At 45.9% G+C, this 19,921-nt stretch overlaps 1 protein-coding gene across 3 annotated transcripts in view; it reads right to left on the reverse strand.

Annotated features, from left to right (window-relative positions):
* Pi3K92E (phosphatidylinositol 3-kinase 92E) overlaps nucleotides 1–19,921 on the reverse strand; it is a 160,721-nt gene that overhangs the window by 123,647 nt on the left and 17,153 nt on the right. The window contains exons 2-4 of one of the 3 annotated variants that reach the window (XM_075686775.1): nucleotides 17,691–17,925; nucleotides 14,582–14,813; nucleotides 484–719 (exon numbers count right to left, since the gene is read on the reverse strand). In XM_075686775.1, coding sequence (XP_075542890.1) covers nucleotides 484–719; nucleotides 14,582–14,813; nucleotides 17,691–17,840 — 618 coding nt within the window. In that variant the 5' untranslated portion in view covers nucleotides 17,841–17,925. Of the gene's footprint in view, nucleotides 1–483; nucleotides 720–14,581; nucleotides 14,814–17,690; nucleotides 17,929–19,921 lie in introns of those variants that run through there. The other 2 variants (XM_075686774.1, XM_075686776.1) reach the window with 2 other exon arrangements.

Raw genomic sequence — 19,921 nt, forward strand, 5'->3', positions numbered from 1 at the left:
CGGGGCAACGATTAACAGACTTGGCTGGGCTATTACGTTTCTGGCTTGATGGAACGTGGTTACAACGGCGCGTTTCGAGGACAGGACACAGAAAGAGTGCGGCTGTGCTATGTGCATTCTTTCTGTGTCCTGTCCTCAAAACGCATCGTTATAAACATGTTCTATCTTGCAGGGCAACTGTGGTGACCCTATGATGAAAAGCTTTTGATCACTTCCTAACTTTGCGAACGTAGATACCACTGCGCCTGGGAACCAACCTCTGTGCCAGTTTTATTTTCCTGGAATTCCGCGATATCCACTCTTACTACCAGCAGCACAATTTCGAATAAAGAGGAAGAAGGTATAACGAATGCAATTTTGAAGGCGCGATGATGTGTACAATTGGATCGGCGTTGTACCCACTGATGGCCTGACTGCCCCTTTCCGGATGTAACAGAAACGTAGCGTTTAAAAAAGGAAGTACCAGCGCTTTGCGGATCTCACCCCTCTCTCGAGCAGGATGTGGGCGTCGAACGCCGTGTCCTCGGACACCCTGTCGGCCATGTGGGGCGGCGGAAAGTGCGACGAGCACCGGTCGACGCGCGCCGGGTACCTGTACTTGACCTGTTCGAGCGGAGGCCACTCGGCGCGCTGGTCGGCGATGCCGCTGCAGAAGGAGCGCATCTTGCGCCGGAACTCGTTCACCTCGGGACACTGCAGCGCCTCGAAGCTGTTGACGCCTGTGGATGAGAGAGGGGTAAAGACGTCGGCCTGAGGTATAGTGGTCGTTGAACCTGCTGCTCTGTTCAGAGAGACATGACTGCAAGAAATGATAACTCGGATGTATAGGATGCAACTAGGTGTGCATCGGTGACCGAAGCGCCCTCTCGCAGCGCTGAACCTAACTATGCGCAGGATGAAACCGTGAAGCTTGAAGAACTGTGAGCTTACCCGCGCGACTTCATAGAAAGAAGTGGTCTTGGCAGGACGAAATGCAAGATCGGTGTAATACGTAGAACAGATAACCAGTCGTCTATTAGCGTGACGGAATATGTACAGAAGTAGTAGAAATGTACTCGCGTGGCAGTGATCACGTCATGCGATTCACCGTTTCAACCGGTATGACGAGGGAAACGAAAGCTTTGTGAAAGACAGCTCTTTTATTCACAGAACTTCATTAAGTTTCGATGATCGTGGTGACAACGATGACTGTGAGCGCGAAAAGCTGAAGAAATCACGGCAATGCGGGTTTCGCACCACTCACTCGTTAGCCTCTTGTCATTTCGCACACTTCCCAGCTTTCCCTTCACTATAACGCGATATGAACAAGTATCTTGCATAGAGGGAGCCTCTATCTGTTTGTCTTTTTTCGATGCTTGATCGCATTTTTTTTTATTATTGCCAGAGGGATTAAACAAAAACTTCGGTGAAAATTGGCACGCTATTACGACGATATACTGTGTTTCAGCGAATACTTCCAAATTATTATCATCATCATCATCATCATCATCATCATTTATTTGTCCTTAAGGACCCCTGTAGGGGTATTACATAAGGGGGGGTTAAAGTAGATAAGGATAGAAACAAAGATATGGTTACAATTTCTTACAAGACAGCCTGTGGATTCGCATTAAAACAAACAAACAACAAAAAAAATATACTTAAATATAGGCTCTTCGATAAAAAAAGAAAGCCTCTTTAGAATGAAACTGCTATCTACGGCGGAGGGCAGGAGCTATCAAAGGCGAGCTAATTAGTTAGCTTATTAATTAAACTTCACTAATTGACTGCATAATTAGCGAAATTTGGTGGTTATTGCCAATGGTGAGTTTGTAGCCCCGGAGAAGACGATGTCATATCAGTTTCTAAAACAAAGAAAAAGTCGTTGTCTAAAGCCCTGCAGCGCGAGGAAGACTGACGTTTTCCTTTTCTTTTTTTTTTTTCTCGCTCAAAAACGAAACTCGGCGCTTGAGGAGCGCCGGAAGTCTCGAGCAAACGCAACGTCCGCTGGTGACGTGATGCAACGACTCTGGCGGTCAATTCGAAATGTACGTGCTATTTTCCCTAGCTATGAAGCTTCGACGCTCAGCATAGGGAGCAGCCAGCGTTATCTATTGCTAACTTACTCGGCGGAAGGCACAGACCGGTCATCGCCAACTACGCAGCTGTAGATCTTAGGATCCTATTGGGTGCTGGTCTGGCACTCTGCGAGTGCAGTTGCCTCCGGAAGCGGTCCTTTGATTTCCATTCACATTACGCTAGCTTCGTTAAAAGATGAAGCAACGTTTTTGAGACAGTGCAGAGTTCTTTTTTTTTTTAGCCGTGCCGGTATCGTGACATGCAACTATCAGCAGCTATTTTTACGCTATATGGGCTTGACAGCTAAAATAGACGAGGGATAGGATGGATGTGAGTTGTTCTGTGGCGCAAGGGCCAGGTGTGGCCAAAGAGCGCCATGACTGATAATGATGTGTTAAGCGCTGATTAGTGAGTTACGATGATGGGGTGTAACATGGCTGTAAAGTGGCCTAAAAGTAATCGCTATCGTAGAAGCATAAAACAATGTATAGGTATAAAATTATGACAGCGATACGTGGAGTGGTCTCTGGGTATAGCACGAATGACAAGTGATCACGGGGCTAAAATGCATGAATGTGGAAATAGCACATATGTCTCCTTAAGGCCTTTGAGCCCAAAGGCTGGGAGGCAGGTGCTTTCTTTTAATGCAGCTACCGCAGCAGAAAGCTCTGTTAGGAGACTGTGCTACGGATTTCCTGGGGCTATAATATGAAAACTATGTACAGATATTAAGAATTGAAACAGTGATTGATGTTTAAAGAGAGGTTCCATACCTATAATCATTTGAGGATGAAGTGGGATTTGTTGCCAGTGTGGTAATGGAAAATGCTTTTTCCTATTTGCGTCTAATTCCCTGCGTTGAATGAGGATGTGACGTACGGTAAGTGGCTCACAACATTTATCAAACGTGGGTGGATCACCACCTGACAAGAGGTATGCGTGTGTACTGTATGTGTGTCCTATCCTAAGTCTGCAAACTGTTACTTCCGTGCGGCGGTTCTTTGATACCGGCGGCCAGTTGCCAAGATATGGCTTGAAAACATGCAGTTTATTTTCTGTTCCTTTATCCCACAACCACTGCCAGTAAGCCCTGAGCGTTTCCCTTAGGGAGGGCTTAAGGTCCATTACAGGGACAGTCGTGGAAGTGTCTGCAGCGTGCACGTGGACGGATGTGGCTAGCTGGTCAGCCAACACGTTTCCTTCAATCTCGCGGTGCCCCGGCAACCAGCATACTGCGATATGTTGCTTGGACGCATATAGGTGGTGCATAATGCTGAATAGAGAGATACAAATATAAGACTTTGATATTTCTTGACAGTATTCAATGCGTTTACGACGCTCAAAGAGTCTGTATATATAACTGCCTTTGGGATATTCAATCCTTTAATGTGTTTAACGGCAGCCAATATCGCGTAGGCCTCTGCTGTGAAGGTACCTGTGCTCGTGTGCAGAACACCGGTATCCGAAAAGGATGGACCGACTGCTGCATAAGATACGCCAGAATTAAACTTTGATGCGTCTGTAAAGAATTCAGGACAGGAGTATTTGTGCTGTAATTCCAGGAAGTACATTCCTATATGCGCGAGAGGCGCGCGCTTTGTAACAGCTACGAAGGATGTATCACACTCTATTGGTTGCCAGTGCCACGGTGGGGGCCGTATAGCAGGGGACATAAGGTGGTATTCAAGCAGGGGAACCCTTCTTTCTTCGGCTATGTCTCTAACACGCAGTGTGAAAGGCTTTGCCACTGTGGGCCGGTTGCGAAAAAGTTTACAACTGGACAAATCGTTTATGGTGTAATACGCGGAGTGCTGACTGTTTCCGTTCACTCTAAGAAAATACATGAAAGACGAATATGTTCTCCCTTAGGGATAGGTAGCTGAAAATTTCTTGGCATTGTAGCGCGACGTTGTTTCGTACTAGCTGCCACCCCATTTTTTGCAAGTGCTGGCTCAGGATTAGTAAATCTTGACTTCATACTATGCTTAGCAGTTTTGAGTCATGTAAAAAGCACCAATGAACAAAAATGGCTTATTTCAATCTTTCTCTTGGTTGTAGGCCTATTTGGGCACTCCACGAGAGTAATATCATTTTGGACGACAACACAGAATATTTACATGATGTGCTCAAATAGCTATCCGTCCATTGCGATGGACAGACGAAGGCGCGCTTTCATGGAGTTCCAACTATATAAAAGAATCTGTCTGGAAAAGTTGTCGAGAGAGATTTTCAAACGTTGCTTCATATCCTCGAGGTTGGCTGGTTCCGTCTTGAAAAGCTCATTTTTAGGATATCCTCAGGCAAAGAAGTCCATGTGTGACAAATGGGATTTCCAAGACGGCCAGGCTGTGTTTCCACCACGCCCAATTCACCACGCCCAAGGCTGGGAAAGGACTCGTCAATGTATTTGCGAGCCGGTGAAGAAAAATGCTGCGGGGCTCCGGCATGCTGCAGCCACATTTTTTTCAGCACAGCCAGTGGTAACTCTGAGACAAACTCGGAGACGACGCCCTTTAAAACGCACTCTATGCACTTCTTTCCAGTAAGGTTTCCGTGGATGAAGTAAGGACGAACAATACGGCCTTTATAAATGCCACACACACCATACGTTTGCTGACCACGTTACCTGGTGCTTATGCTGACGAAGCCAGTGGGGATTCTGATCGCACCAGTAATGTGCGTTGTGCAAATTGACATTCGAATCCCTACAAAATTGGGCCTCCTCGGTCCAAAGCAGTCTGCTGAGGAATTCCAGATCTTCGTCGCATTGAATAAGGCACCAGTTGCAAAAATCGAGCCATTTTCGAAAGTCGCTTAGTCTCGGCTTTTGGTGAAGACACAGATGATATGCGGGGTAGCTGTGTCTTGAAAGTCAACTCCAAACTGAAGCTGGACTCACTCCATATGCGCTGGCAATTTTCCTGACACTTGCTTCCGGCCTGACAGCGACGTATGCTAGCACATCGGTGTCAAAATCATCGGTTGCACTGGCTGGTCGCTTCCTTTTCTGTGCATGGACTGATCGAGTGGTCCTAAACTGATTAAATATAGGTACCAATGTGGGGCGAGCTGGCCCACGACAGCCAGGATGTTGGACAGTATAAGCATTGATGCCAGCTCCGCGTCCTTTGGCGCGCTCACGTAAGCCAGCACAATGTCCACTTTCTAGGCAACTGAGTACTGGAGTAGCGCTGGCGCGGCCATTTGCACAATATTAACGCTGCGGCGTTGAAACCTTGATCGTCAAATGAACGAGGTCACTCCAGTGATAATACAATGGCTGTGTCGCACGGGCACCCCGATAACAAGCACTTTAAAGGGAAACGTCAACGGTGTTTGTAAAGGTGGCGTTACAAGCCACAAGAACTAACAGCATGCAGCCACTGCCGCGAAAGTCCTCCTTGCTTCGAAAACGAACATTTCCTTTGTCTCATGCGCTTCCTAACACTCAGCGATTATAAACGAGCAGCACATGAACTTAACGAATAAATGAAAGGATGGTGACGCCTCACATCTAGCTCGTCAGGTAGCCACGTCAGAAGTGGTCGAGACAAAGAAAGAAAAAGCAAACCTGCCGGCAACGCCTACCAGGGCTTCCAAAACGGGTGACCGTGTAGCGGGCGATGGCTAGCCTCTTTCTTGCGCCTGCCAACGAAAGAAATGATAGCGCCAACCATGGTCTATGCTGAGCGTTGAGGCTCCCTACCTGGGGAATCACCGCAGACATTTCGAATTAGGCGCCGTAGTCACAGCAACACGTCATCAGCGGACGTTGCGTTTGCATTAGATTTTCGACGCGCCATGTTCTCCGCGTTTCGGTTTCGTGCGGGAAAAATACTTGATTATCGCGGGCTGCGGGGCTTTACAGAGTGACTTTTTCTTTGCTTTAAAAACTGATGCGGCATAGTCGTCTCCGTGGCGCTAAACTCGCCATTGGCAATAACCGCCAAACGTCGCTAAATAAAGAGATCGTTAGACAATTTTAGTTAATTAACTATGTTTTTCGCGTGTTTCTCATAATTTCCGACGTCTGCCGATCCTGAAAGCTTGCTCCTTAAGATCATTCCTATTTTTCTCGACACACCTACCTTTAGGATTTTTTTAAAGCGTTCGCTGAAATACTGTGTATGTCGAACACTGGTGCTGTACTGGAAGGCCTGGGCGGCACACCGCAATTTCAGTCTATATATTTTCAAGGTGAACAACCTGCTACACAGAACCTCATGCCAAAGCGCCTCATGTCAGTGTTTCATAATAGAGCGTTTTAGAATAGAGGCCCCAAACGTTCGGGGTTCCGAAGTAACAGCTTCAAAGCCACTGCGCATGCGCGAGACACAAACTGCGTTTGAGTATTGCGTCGGGCACCCTTTTTTACTGATTTAGCGGGAGCCCCAAATCCTGCCCCAAAAGTTTTTGTGTCAACAAACATGGCGGCACCCATCAAAGCAACAGCTCTAGCCTAGCACCAAACTGGACTCGATTCGTAGTAACGCGTGAATTTCGCAAGCTACGGGAAGTTACTGCGGTTATCGCTTTCTCTCAGCTAGCGTGTGTTTTGAAGATTTATTCATTAGCCGGCGCTGATTCCGGATTCAGTTGTCGATATCAATGCTAGTAGGCCTAACACGGGCACGTAAAGTTACTTACTTAAAACTAGGTGCAACTACTTACCTGCTGCTTATAACCTCTAAATTGTAGTTAAACGCGGAAACACTAATGTCAAAATTACTCTTCTTATCATAAAGTGGTGTATTTTATTTAATTATCTGTAATGAATTTTATTTGACGCCGTAGTAGCGCTGCAAGTACCAGACGCTATCCGCAAAGGCAAAACACTATTCTAAAACTCTTTACTCCTGCGTGTCCCAACGCTAACACCCCCGAAGCTCTTTTGGGCCCCCATTCTAAAATCTCTATTCATTACGTTCATCTGCCGTCGGCGGCTGCGTTGTGTCAAGTATCAACAAAATAAAATCGCAGCACTGTTGCAGCCGCAATATTGAAATCAGCAGACTAAAGCATATAAATTAAATGTGGAACAATATTTCACATTTCCAATGCGAATCGAACATTGGGCATTCAATATTCGTTATCGTATTGGAAAATGAGCTTTTCGGTATTTTCAAACACTAAAAGCTAACCAAATATTTCACAGCAACCGAGCGTTAAAGTCTTCTTACTGTTCTCCGCCTGCTCAACAAAATATGGTAAATGATCAGAAGTTAAACAACGACAAAAGTTTTCGAAAACTTGCAGACAGAAAATGGGCAATGGCAGGTTTGTTTGCGGTGGACGCCTGCATGGGAGCTTTTAAATTTTGGTGGCGGTCGGTCATTTCGTGTATTTGGCAGACTCCTCTTGCAGGTGTTCTATATTTTACGCCCTTAACGGCGTTGATTTATTACGAAGCCTTTTCGCCTCTCTTGCTGACCGTGCCTTCCGCCTGCTGCTGCAGTTCTTGCGTTTTCGTCGAATAGCTCACATTAGTTGATGATGTTGATCTTGATTTATTGGCATTCTATTGGAACGGGGCAGCGAAAAATGTTCACCTAGACTTCTTGATTCAATCAGATATGCTTTACTCGTTTTTAATTTTAGGGCATTCGGCTCTCACATGCAGCGCCGTCTAGGAGCGATGGCTCATACTACATCGCCCGCAGCAGCGGAAGGGGTAAGCCAGCCTGCGCGTGCGTGTTGTTGGAGGAGAGGGCGAGGAGGCCGCGAGGCGGACAGCCGCGATGAGACGGGATAGAGTGCACCGGAGGACATTGCTTCACGTTTGGCATGCATTGCGCCGCCTGGCAACCACGTCAACGATAACATCTGCGCCTCCAAGAGGATGCCCCGTACACCGAATAAATGGCACAGAAAACCAGCTTGCCTTTTTCAACACTAATAACGCTGGTTGCGTTCAAATGTGTATTGCATTCTTCGATGAAATGAATAAAGCATTGGGTTTCACTTTCCCCTCGCATTGATCAAACGTAAACGCGTTTGTGCATTCCTTATGCATTTACGGAAAGCTTCGCAGTATATAGATTCCAACAGCGCATGTTGGATCTGCTGCATTTTTTTCTTGCCGCGGGCCCTTTTACACGTATATATAATACACAAGTTCGTCCGCGCCTTTCTTTTTCCCTTTTACACTTGTGTACCTTTTTCGGCAACCGTAACGTGTTCCTTGTTTGAAATATATTCATACAACAGCCGCTGTACATGCGGTGCTCCAATACTGCACGCAGTTCTTGTACATGTACCATTTTTACTCGTTATAATAGGTAACGGGGAACTAAAAAGCACACGATCACACAGTGGTTAGCCTGCACATTGCCGCAGGCACATGAGTTGTAATCCGAAAGGTGAATGCTGCAGCTCTGTCTCCTTCGCTCTACAGTGATAAGGAAGTGGTCTGACGACTAAAATCCCTGGATATGCTTGCTTTCTTTTCTGAGTATATCGACCTCTTTTTCTTTCCTCCACGCCGCCTTCTTCTCGCAGCCAGAATCGCCCACCATGTTCTTCCTCACTAGCATGCGTAGAACGGCGGGATACACAACTTCAAGTCGTCCATGGCCGTGTTTACGTCACGATAGATAACGCAGAGCAAAATAAAAAAAGTTTGTATCCGGCCGTGCGGCTTCACTTTCACGTATCTCTATCCGCAACACGTTGTTAGTGAGACTGTCTACTTGTCAGCAGCGTCGGACTAAGTTAGAAAGAACACGACGGACGGAAGCAGCTTCCAGCGGGAATTCCAGCGCCGATGAATAGGATGTGCAGCCGACATTTCAAAGGTTTTCGCAACTTGTCTTGAAAAAAAGGAAGCATCCACCACGACTTTAGATTTGATGAGGAACACGGCCGCCGCAATGGAAAGGACTCACCGACACAGCAATCCCACATCTAACATCAAACTGCTGAAACAGCTGTCAAAATATAAACATCAAATTGATAGAGAGGGACGAAGGCTGTATGCACTATCGTGGCGATGCGCACCTGTTGAACCACTTGAAATGCTCACAAACACTTATTTATTTTGCCTTTTGCGCAACACGTTCGTACCCAGCAGTTTCACATGAGCGGGCCGGAAGTTAGAGCGACTTTGCTGCTCCCCAGACTGCATCGTGTGATTTTTACATCTCACGCTTTATCGAGAAAAGAGCGGTGCTTTCATTGCGTCCGAAAGTGGTGTACAATGATTAGGCATGAGTTGTTTGTAGCGATACGACTGCAGACATCAGTGTCATTTTCTGTCAGTATTAGAGTGATTACAGCACAAGTTCTGTTAACGATGTCATGGCTGATTAGCCCTGTGTTCACTCTCATCTTACGCGTGATAGATGTTAATATTATTGTAGCATGTGTTGAGACATGAACGAAGTAGAAGGAGACGAACTGCTTTCGTGTTTTGGACTACGCGGAACAGTAATAACCCATGAAGTCGGGTTACGGTTAATGCTTAATAAACCCCTTTTTCTATGTATCAGGAAGCTTGATTTCCTACAAGTGGGGCCGCTGTGGTGCTGCTATACGAAAATACGCTAACGATTGGTGTAGCCGAGAAGGTCGCTGACGATAACACAGAAGACATCGCATTACACGCATTATATGTCACACCACGCAGTAATCCGCGAAGAGCATATATCAACAGTATGAGCTGTCTTCTACGCTTCCTCCCGTGGAAAAGGGGAACTCTCGGACAACGACAGCCTGTACTGCAGGCCAGACCTCAATGTCGATCTCATAGGGCTGCCACTTCGCTTCAGAAAACATCGAATTGCCTTATGAGCAGACAGAGAAAAAGTTTTCGTGCAAATAAGCATCACCAGGGCAGACCGAGACGCTTTGCGCTGTCTGGGGTCGGAGAAAGCACCCACGCAAGGTCAAACTTTGTCTAACGTTGGTATCTGGCGTATGACCAGAGTAGCATTCGGCACGACCATGCACATCAAAAGAAAGGACATTCGTCCCTTTTTTTTTTTGACAGCGCCCATCTGTCATCATATTGAGCAAACGTCGTCTGTTTACCCCGAAACTAGAAAAAGGTTGTGGTGTTCAATTTATGTTGACATTTTAATCGGAGTGGACTCCGGCGATCATGCGTCGAAACGGCGTTCAGAAGCCACACAAATATGAGCCCCGCGTACTTGATACACAATCGACGTAACCTCCGGAATTACCTCTCGGGAAAAGTGACTGGTGTGCTGAAAGTCCTGTGATGGGTATCGCATCTGGACACCGACGTACTGTGGCTTAGTCCGGGAAACGCTTTGGAGTTTATTCAACAAAGAACTGATGCAAAGCGGTTCATGCCATAGACGACCTCTCGCCTAAGTTTTGTTTTCAAAAGCGTTGGAAGGAAGGCCTTGACTGGGAAGAACAGCTGTCACTGAATGCTAGATGAATTGGTGGGATGAATGTCCACTACTCTATGATATTTAAAACTCCGCGGTTCTATCGACAGGGCCTACATGGACTTCGTGAGAAATACGCACTGCATTTTTTCTCTCCCGCCAGTAAGTCATCCTATCACTCCGTTTGCTTTATTTGCACAGCAGAAAATACGAACGACAAATGCTCAACGATAATATTGTACAAGTCCAGGGTGGTGCCATTGAAGGAGACAAGCCTTGCGAGACTCGAACTTCTAGCCTGTCTCATCTCAGCACGAATGTACGATTGCGTGCGCCAAGAGCTAGCCGAGAACAAAACATTAGCGCAGTTTTGTAATGACTAAATGATTGCACTGCACTGGATTACCGGAGATCCGGAGATTCGCCATGGGGTAACGGATATACAGAGCAAAACGAGCATCACATTGTGGAGGTATTGCCCTGGAAAGCAGAATCCTGCTGATTTTATGACAAGAGGCGTTTTGGCTCGTGAATTAACAAAAAAGATAACTCTCGTGGACAAGGCCTCATTGGCTTACTTGTGAAGGGAATGAATGGTCACCACGCCATACACCGAAATCTGCCGGTCTTCCACGGAGCTTCACGGAGGAACGTATTCATCGGGCACCTTCCTTGGAAATGGTCATACAAACGGAACCACCAATTATGGTGATTCAGACATACAGCTCTTATACGAGAGTACACCGTGTTACAGCTTGGATAGTACGATTTGCCTAGAAGCTGAAGCAGGAAGGTGTGTCCCGGGAAGCCCTGAATGCAGAAGGCATACAAGCTGGCGAACTATACTGATGAAAAAGGTTCAAAGCTCAGCCTTCTCGTAAGAAACTGACCACATTTATGAAGGACCGCAGCAAATGAAGGATTCTAGACTTCGGTACATGACCTACTTCCTCAACAATGGAGTTCTTCGAGTCACAGGGCGCCTACAATTCAGCAAGAAATCTTATGAAAAACATCCGATCGTCTTACCAAAGGACCACTACTACTGCGAGTTCCTCGTCGTCCAGCACCTTCGCCAACTTCTTCATGCAGCAGTCGGGAATACACTTCTACAAATAAAGATTTTGGATATTACGAGAACGGCAGATATTCAAGGTCATCAGAGGGTGAATCGTACAACGCAACAACATCAGGCCTTTCTCCGATTTAACCGCACCGTTACCACCTGAAAGATTGACCATTTCAGAACCCTTTCAAGTAACAGGACTAGATTTTGCCGGTCCCCTTAAGGTCAAACATCTAGATGACTATGCCGAACTATACATTTGCGTGTTCACGTTGAGCCGTTATTCGAGCGGTTCATCTCGAACTAGCCGAACACATGACCACCACAAGCTTTCGCAACGCTTTTCGACTCTTTAGATCGCGGCAGAGAGTTCCTTCCGTTACATATTCAGACAACGCCTTAACATTCAGGAAAAGCAAGAGAGAGCTTTTGTGATTATGGCAATCATTGAGAAACAAAGAATTCTCTAACTACACTGATAACCATCATATAAAACAGAAATTTATCGCCGATTATGCACCGTGGTAGGGTGGTTATTACAGGATACTTATTAGGTCCGTCAAGCTGACATTGAACAAGTGCATTGTAAAGGGATCTATACGGAAGAACAACTAGAAACAACCTTAACTGAAGTAGACGGGGTGTTCAATTCGCGCCCGATCACATATGTTTATAGCGACTGTCGAGACCTGGAACCTCTCTCCCAGCCTCAGTTTTTCATTGGAAGGGGAATATCAGTACTTCTCGCCCTAACCCTCGGCGAAATCACAGTGGATAGTCGCCATATACTACGCATATGGAAAGAAGGAGAAAAAAACGCGAATTTTTTGGGGGCGTTGATCCAAAGCTGAGGAGTTAGGAGTTGCGAACAATGCCCCGCCCCACATCAGCTACCTCGTTCGACAAAATTAACAAAGGCGACCTCGTCCTTCTACAAGAGTTCAGCAAGCCCTTACAGCTATGAAACATTCATCGAACAGAGCAGCTCCATAGAGGAAGGGAAGGCAAGGCAAGATCCTGTACCTTGAGGCTTTCAGTGCATCTACCATTAAACGGACCGTTAAACACCTATACGCACAGGAATCAAACTTTTAGTCAATTCTGCGCAAAGGGCAGTTTGTTGGAACAAGAACGACGAAGCAGGAAACGAACCGCCCTCGTGCTTCATACCACGCGCAACAGCACCTACCCATGGCGTCGGGCTATGATTTATGCTTAATAAACCCCTTTTTTCTATGCACCAGGAGGCTTGATTTCTTACACCATGTGAGGCTTGGCACAGCAGTTTTTATTAAAAAAAAACTGCGATGCGTTGTCAATATGAGCGCGCTTGTTGACTACCAACAACGCGAAACTGCGCCGTGAAGACTAACAGTTCATTGAATATTGTTAGATCGTCGACTGTTCACTCTAAAAAATTAATACTTGGGCTATGGCCAAGTATTTCGTATTTCTCATTTTAATATATATATATATATATATATATATATATATGTATAGATATATAGATATATATATATATATGACACTATGTGTCTTGTATTGCAGACACGTGTACTGGGAGACCCTGCTGCGCTCTGAAGACCCGGTCGTGCAGACCATGGCTACTGATCGGGCTGCCAGCGTTATGGAGCGAAGCAACATAAACGCTTGAGTGCAGTGGGGTCGTGCGGGGGCCCGGGAGCCTGCGTGCTCCAAACTCCTCAGTCTTACAATAAAGTTTTTATGATGATGATGATGTAGCTAAGTCCCCAGGCCGCGAATCTCAACTAATGTGCGTGCTTTCATAGATTTTGAGCGCACTTTGACCTATTTGCGGAAGTGTGCGAGTCTCTTAATGCCGTTTAACTCCCTTATGTGCCTTCCTTCACTCGTGGACGAAACTACGCAAGTGTTCGTGCTGTTTGACTGCCTCCATTGTGCACTTGCCATGTGAATTTGAGGAGTCGCCGGCGCCAGTAAAGGCACCAACCTCTCATTTTATTCATCCTGTTTTATGGCCACTGCAGGACGGACGCGTTTCCAGCGATCTTCAGTGCCTCCTATCTAGCGCTGCCTGCGAATTTCCTCATTTCATTTCGCCGCTTAATTTTCTTAGTTCTCGACTGCACTTCCCTTCCCTTGGCACCAATTCTTAACTTTAACTCTTAACTCATGAACGGACCACCTGTTGTCTGCCCTATGCATCACATGGCCTGCCTAGGTTATTATCAACTAGAATATCGGCCACCCCCGTTGGCTCTGATTCACACCGCTTTCATCTTGATTCTTAATGTTACGTCCAAAATAATTCGTTCTGTCGCTACTTGCGCAGTCCTTAACGTGTTTCAAGCTTTTCTGTTAGCCTTCAAGTTTACGAACCCTATGTTAGTAGCGGTAAAGTGCAGTCATTCCTTCCTTTTCCACTTTTCCTTTCAAGGATAGTAGCAAGCACTAGATTTAGTAATGTCTGTCGCATGCACTCTAACTCATTTATTCTTCTGTAACTTTCTCGTGATCAGGGTCTCCTGTGAGTTATTCACCAAGGTAAACGTACTCCTGTACCGATCCTAGAGGCTGTCTGCCCATTGCAAATTCTTGGTCTATTGCCAGACTATTCAATAATAACTTTTTCTTCTGCATATAATTTCCAATGCTGCTCTTAAGCTTTCTTGGTTAAAGCCCTCAATCATTTCTTGGAATTCGTCCACATTGTTGCTGCATAGAACAATGTCATCTACTAACCAATGGTTGTTGAGATATTTGCCGTTGATTCTCATTCCTAATTCTTCTCAGTGTGAAAACTTGAATACTTCTGTGCATGCAATGCAGGCATGGTTCCTTGCTTGACGCCCTCCTTGATTGTTTTTTTTTTTTCATTTGTTATGGAGAAGTATAAATGTAGCTGCGGAATCCTTGTAAACATTTGCCAAGGGTTTCATTTATGCTTCCTATAATCCTTTCTTACGCAACGCCTTCGCGACTGCTGGTGGCTCAACGGAATCAAGTACTTTTTCACAATCTATAAAAACCATGATTACGTAACTTCTAACGAGCGAGCTCATCGGTTCTCCAGTGCTTAGCAAAGTGGTGGCTACCACACACAAGCCAAAAAAGCGCGCACCTTTCCCGATGAGCAGTCCAATCTGTGTGTTGACAGCTCGGTCGGCCTTGTCGGCGCGCCGGTCGACGAGCCTGAGGAGCGCCTGGAAAGGCCGCACGTCGCACAGCCGCCGCTCTTCGTCAGTGAACTCCTCCCGCTCCGAGGTCCGCTCGCTGACGCACGTGAACACGTACGCGGTGCGGTCGCGCAGCACTCGGAACAGGGGCAGCTGCTGCGCCTCGCGCCATGTCGACTGCGTCAGTGCGTCGAAAGGGGAGGCACGGCCCAAGTTACCCTAGGTGGGTCAGTCCTGAGACGGCCCTTTAAAAGCTCTGAAAAAGTTGTAAATTTCTCCGAAATAAAGCTCACTTGGCGACATTGGCAATGAACAATGAAAGAGTGCGCTCCCTGGCATGATTGACGTTTTCTTTTCTGAATAATCGCAAAGAATGACGGCACAAATGAACACCGAAGCGAAATCTGCGAAGATAACAGAGGTAAAGGTTGCCTCCAACCGACCCCAAGGTCATAGCGTTGATCCTGCTGCTACTGCTCAGCGCCTTGTTCCGGTGCGCTTTTCTTCGTTATAGTGATTGTGATTAGAAGGCAAAATAACTTTTGCTGACTGAGAAGAAACACCGCACAGGGATCACATGGACTATAGACGCAGGTTCTAAAGGACTTGCGGAAGCCCTAGCTTCTGCATTCTTGACACAATTAAATGTTTCCAAAAAACAAACGCAGCACGAAAAAAATGACGTTGACACGAGACAAACGCTTGCAGCGTTCCCCGTGTACGCCTCTTTTCTTTGGTACTATGTTTGTTTTTTGCGGTCAATAATTATGTCCAATATGCGCAGGTGACACAAATGATTTGATTTCTGTTATTCTTTAGCTATAGATAATAAAATTTACGATACATAAGTTTATTGGATTTTTGATATATGTTAAAGGTAAAGTTACTCACAGCCTACTAATTACAGGATAGATGACTGTATTGCTTTTATCAAGGGCTCGAAGCGCAGTAATAATCCACCGCAGACTGTAGTCACTTATCTGTCGATGTCCCTCTCATCCTATGCATCATTCACTGATTAGTTGAGCTTTCACCGATAAACACTTTAAAAAATTCTGTGCCATTCGACTCTGTAAAGGTGGATGACCAGCGACGCTATTTAGAGCACGACACATAGGTGACCCAGAATACTAAACAAAGGTGCGAAAATATTTATTGTCATAATCTGTGGTCATCTTGGCCATATACGTACGTGCACACGTTCGCGGATCACCTCTGTTATTAAATGTGTCCGTCACTTAAGACAACAAATGGCTGCGCCCTACAAGGAAGTCACCCCACCTCATTAGAAATAAATGTTTCTCTCTCTCTCTCTCTCTCTCTCTCTCTCTCTCTCTCTCTCTCTCACTCTCTCTCTCTCTCTCTCTACGCTGGGATGATGAACGGCAACGGAGCCAGCTGTGGAAGACAACGCTCGAGCCATTGCTCATGATGATAGTTTATTGCACAACGGAGCCAGTTGTCGAAGAAGACGACAACGACGAACGCGCGAGAAGTGGCGCTAGAGCGTTTGCACGGTTGGCGCCGAGAATTTTTAACAGTCCTTTTAAAAAAAGTTGTAGAAAACGTTTTCTTATTTCAAAATCGTCTGTTCTTACCCTTGTGACTGGGACCTCTTTGGGCCCCACGTGCGACAAGGGTACTTCAATGGCGCGTTACAGGTCCCCCAGCCCACAGAGGTATGGGCCAATCATCTCCTACCCCTTCCGCACTATCACCAGGATCGGCCATTACATGTGCTTTTGGCAACACCTGGAACTCGTTTTTTTTCCATATTCTATCCGTAGGCAGATTCGCTACAAAAGTTGCTCGAAGTTCTCTGCAACAAGGCCACAATTATTCAAAATCTTAGCTTCGAATGTGAAAACTCGTGGTTATTCAACTATTTCTTTATTCAAGCGCTTCTAAAATTAACCAGTCACTCGGCGTGCCTCTGTGGTATTAATGGTGTGTTCCGGGTTATTGTCAACAACCAGCAGCACGGTAGAGTACAGCGCCACACTACTGCCGAGACAAAGCAACTCTCAGGTCATGAGTGAATATTATAGGTCACGTGTTGCTGCTTTCTACGAGGATACGTATGTTCCGCAATCTGAGTAAATGAACATAGCATATATATCAACGTTTGTGCATCACGCGTTGTTTTGGCAAAGCATGGAGGCTTCATTTGCCCTGATAGGCCTTCGAATTACGATTTGTCAATACACCCTTCACGTGTCAAGCGAAATTGGGAGCTAATATGTTGTACGCTCCTTTCTCAAACACACCAAAGTTAACGAGCTTCTTATGAAACTCTATCAAAGGTTCTTGTACACACAGTGTTTCGTACGTTTGCACAGTAAGCTGCTTCTAAGGAAAGAGTCTTATATGCGTTTCCTGATAGTGCATGCGCTTTATAAGCTTCACCACGATACAGAGCTGTATTGTGGGGAGAATATTTAGCATGGGAATAAACAAAATATACCGGCAAACGCATGCCTCAGTGGAGCACTCGAGATAATGATAAAGCAGTCCGTCCAAGACATCTAAGGCAACCAAGAGGCAGCAGGATGATCAAAGCTGCAACAAGGATGACGCCATGTTTGGGACCGAAGAGTTCGGAGCGTGCCAAGGGGTTCTGCATACATGATTGCTGCCGACCGCTTTATACAACCTAGGAACCAGTCCGGGTTTCAGCTTAAGTATTCTCATTGCCCCGTTGGCCCTTTTGTATACTTGAGGCGCCGCCAACGTTTACTAAATATTTACACGCTGTTTATTGTTAATACTTGTGGAAAATTCTTATTTCTCGTCATCGCGATACACTGTGTATGATTATTTGTATTCCGGTTAAGGTATTCTGAAGCAACCATGTCCTTTGTCGTTTTTACACGAAGTTTTTTGTTGTAGACTGAATGCTACATCTATGAAAGCTATGCAGAAATCTCCTCTACTAGACCCCTTGTAGAGTCATTAACCCCAAAGCCTCCAGAAGCTTGACCACCAGTCCCAATTAGACCACATTGGCCGCTTTCGATGTAGATTTCAAGCTACTGAAACTGGTCACTGCGGTACCTCCTTAACTTGCTCGAGCGTGGACTCCTTGTGAACCTGGAGCAGGAGTATGAGACCGTTGGGCAGGAGCACGGTGACCTCAACGAGGGAGTCCGGTGGCCCCGAGATCCAGGGATCCTCCAGCAGTAGGCCACTGCCCGGAGGAATCATGGTGCCGGCTATGCCTCATGCCGCACCACGAGGGCCGGCACCGACAGGGCAGTTCTTGGATCGCACGGCGAGAGGCAGTATCGTCCTGCTACCGGATCACAAATATAAAAAAACAGCGGCGTTAACTTCGACGAAAATAAACGATCACGAAAAATGCACGCTTTCCATTCGAGGCAAATACATCCACCCAGAAAGATCGAAGAATAAACTACAATCGGGGAGCTTCTGTTAAGTGGCATGTTTGAACACTCATGGGGTATTCGGACTCCTTTCCACTGTGACATCTGCGCCTGGTGTCGAGAGTCGTCTCCATATCTCAAAGCGTATGAGAACTTAGCGTGAGCTTCTCTGGCGATGAGCGCCCCTTAATTGAAAAGAGCAGTTTCGCGTGAGTGTTGCAAAAAATTAACATTACATTTCTTTAATCAGGATTTCTTCATAGTCGTGGTACCATTATTTATGTTAATCTCGGTAGCCTACTGAGGCGACGCTGCTATGTCTAACAAAATGTGTTCAAATCGTGTTATCAACACGAGCCAATTTATGTCCAATTTAATTCAGTCATCATAAAGGATCCATGTCTTTTGTCAGCCCACTATGTCTTATTTCTGCAAATTTTCTAATCTCAGGTCAGCGAATAATCCTCTACCACACTGCGCTTTGTTTTCCGTCACTTAGCAGCACGTGTGATACCCAAATAGGCCACCGGTTATCAGCCCAACTTTCCATTTCCTTCTCAATGTCCACAGGTATATAATAGACGTGCAATGGCTCTGTGATATTTACTACTTTTTCCTATCTTCTAGCGGTCCTACTATCATTTTTAACTTAGTTATTATTTTGTGGGTATTTCCACTCAAGTGTAACAGTCATTCTCTATATTTCGGCAAATGGGACTACGTGAAATGTAACTAGTGGAACGACACTGACAGGATACTCATAAGATGTCATGACTTAGGAGCGCTTGGCATATTCCCTCAAGACAATTTTGCTCCTATGAAGATTTCTTCCTAACGTTTCAAGTGTTCTTTGTTTACCTCCCCTCGAGATAAATATACTCCATCGTATTGTTCTAACGCAAGGAAACTACTCGCACAAGGACGAACACACAGGCTCGTTCCTACGTTACGTTCCTCCTGAGCCTAGTACCACCGCCTGTGTCTATGTCCTAATCATTTTCTTACGCAATTGCAATAAAATTAAACTTCGCCAACAATACCAATTTCAAGCATTTTAGACATACTTTCTTACTGCTTCGAGGCTGACTGCCATACACGAACTACCGTACACTGTTCATTGCCAGACTGCAGCCCATTACTTTTCTTTTAATGCGAAACTTCTCGAAACAAGAAAATACGTGGTTTCCGGAGTACATGAGGGAAGCGTTTGGCGCCGTGCTGGCCGCCCTCGACACGGTACCCAGGGAAAAGACCGGCAGTGAGAGCTCGGCTACATCTTTGCCTACCGGAGCAGACACTTTAGAACTCACACATGTGCACCGTACTTCTCTTTCCATCGCTATCTGCTCGTGGCCCTGAGTGACAAACGAGAAGACGAAGTGCTGTTGTCTACTAGTGCGGCTGAGCCGACCGACGTTTCAACATAAACTGTGCAGATGCAGAGAACATACGTATCGTCTGTATATATTCAAATGTGCATTATTGTATATAAAAAAGAATATAGAAAGCAACAAAACCATAAAAGTAAATTAAAATTCCGCAGTCGAATCGACTTCACTGAAGACCTGCTTCCCGAACAGGCTGCAGATCTTTGTCACGTATGGTGTCCTATCGCGACGTCTTTGAGGATCTCCTACTAATATAGACTTCCGTTGCGACCCATGAGATTGGCACCAGTGATGCTAGTCCTATCAGCCGACGAGCTTACTGCGTGTCTCACGCAGAACGCCACGTTATCAAAGATGAAGTAGACAAGATGCTAACCCAAAATGTAATTGAGCCCTGTTCGCGTCCTTGGGCATCGCTGGTTGTCTTGGTCAAAAAGAAGGATGGCAGCTGGCGATTTTGTGTCGAATACCGTCAACTGAACCAGGTTACAAAAAAGAATGTGTACCCTCTCCC

The sequence above is a fragment of the Dermacentor variabilis genome, chromosome 3 (genome assembly GCF_050947875.1).
Source record: "Dermacentor variabilis isolate Ectoservices chromosome 3, ASM5094787v1, whole genome shotgun sequence".
In the NCBI taxonomy this organism is placed as follows: Eukaryota; Metazoa; Arthropoda; class Arachnida; order Ixodida; family Ixodidae; genus Dermacentor; species Dermacentor variabilis.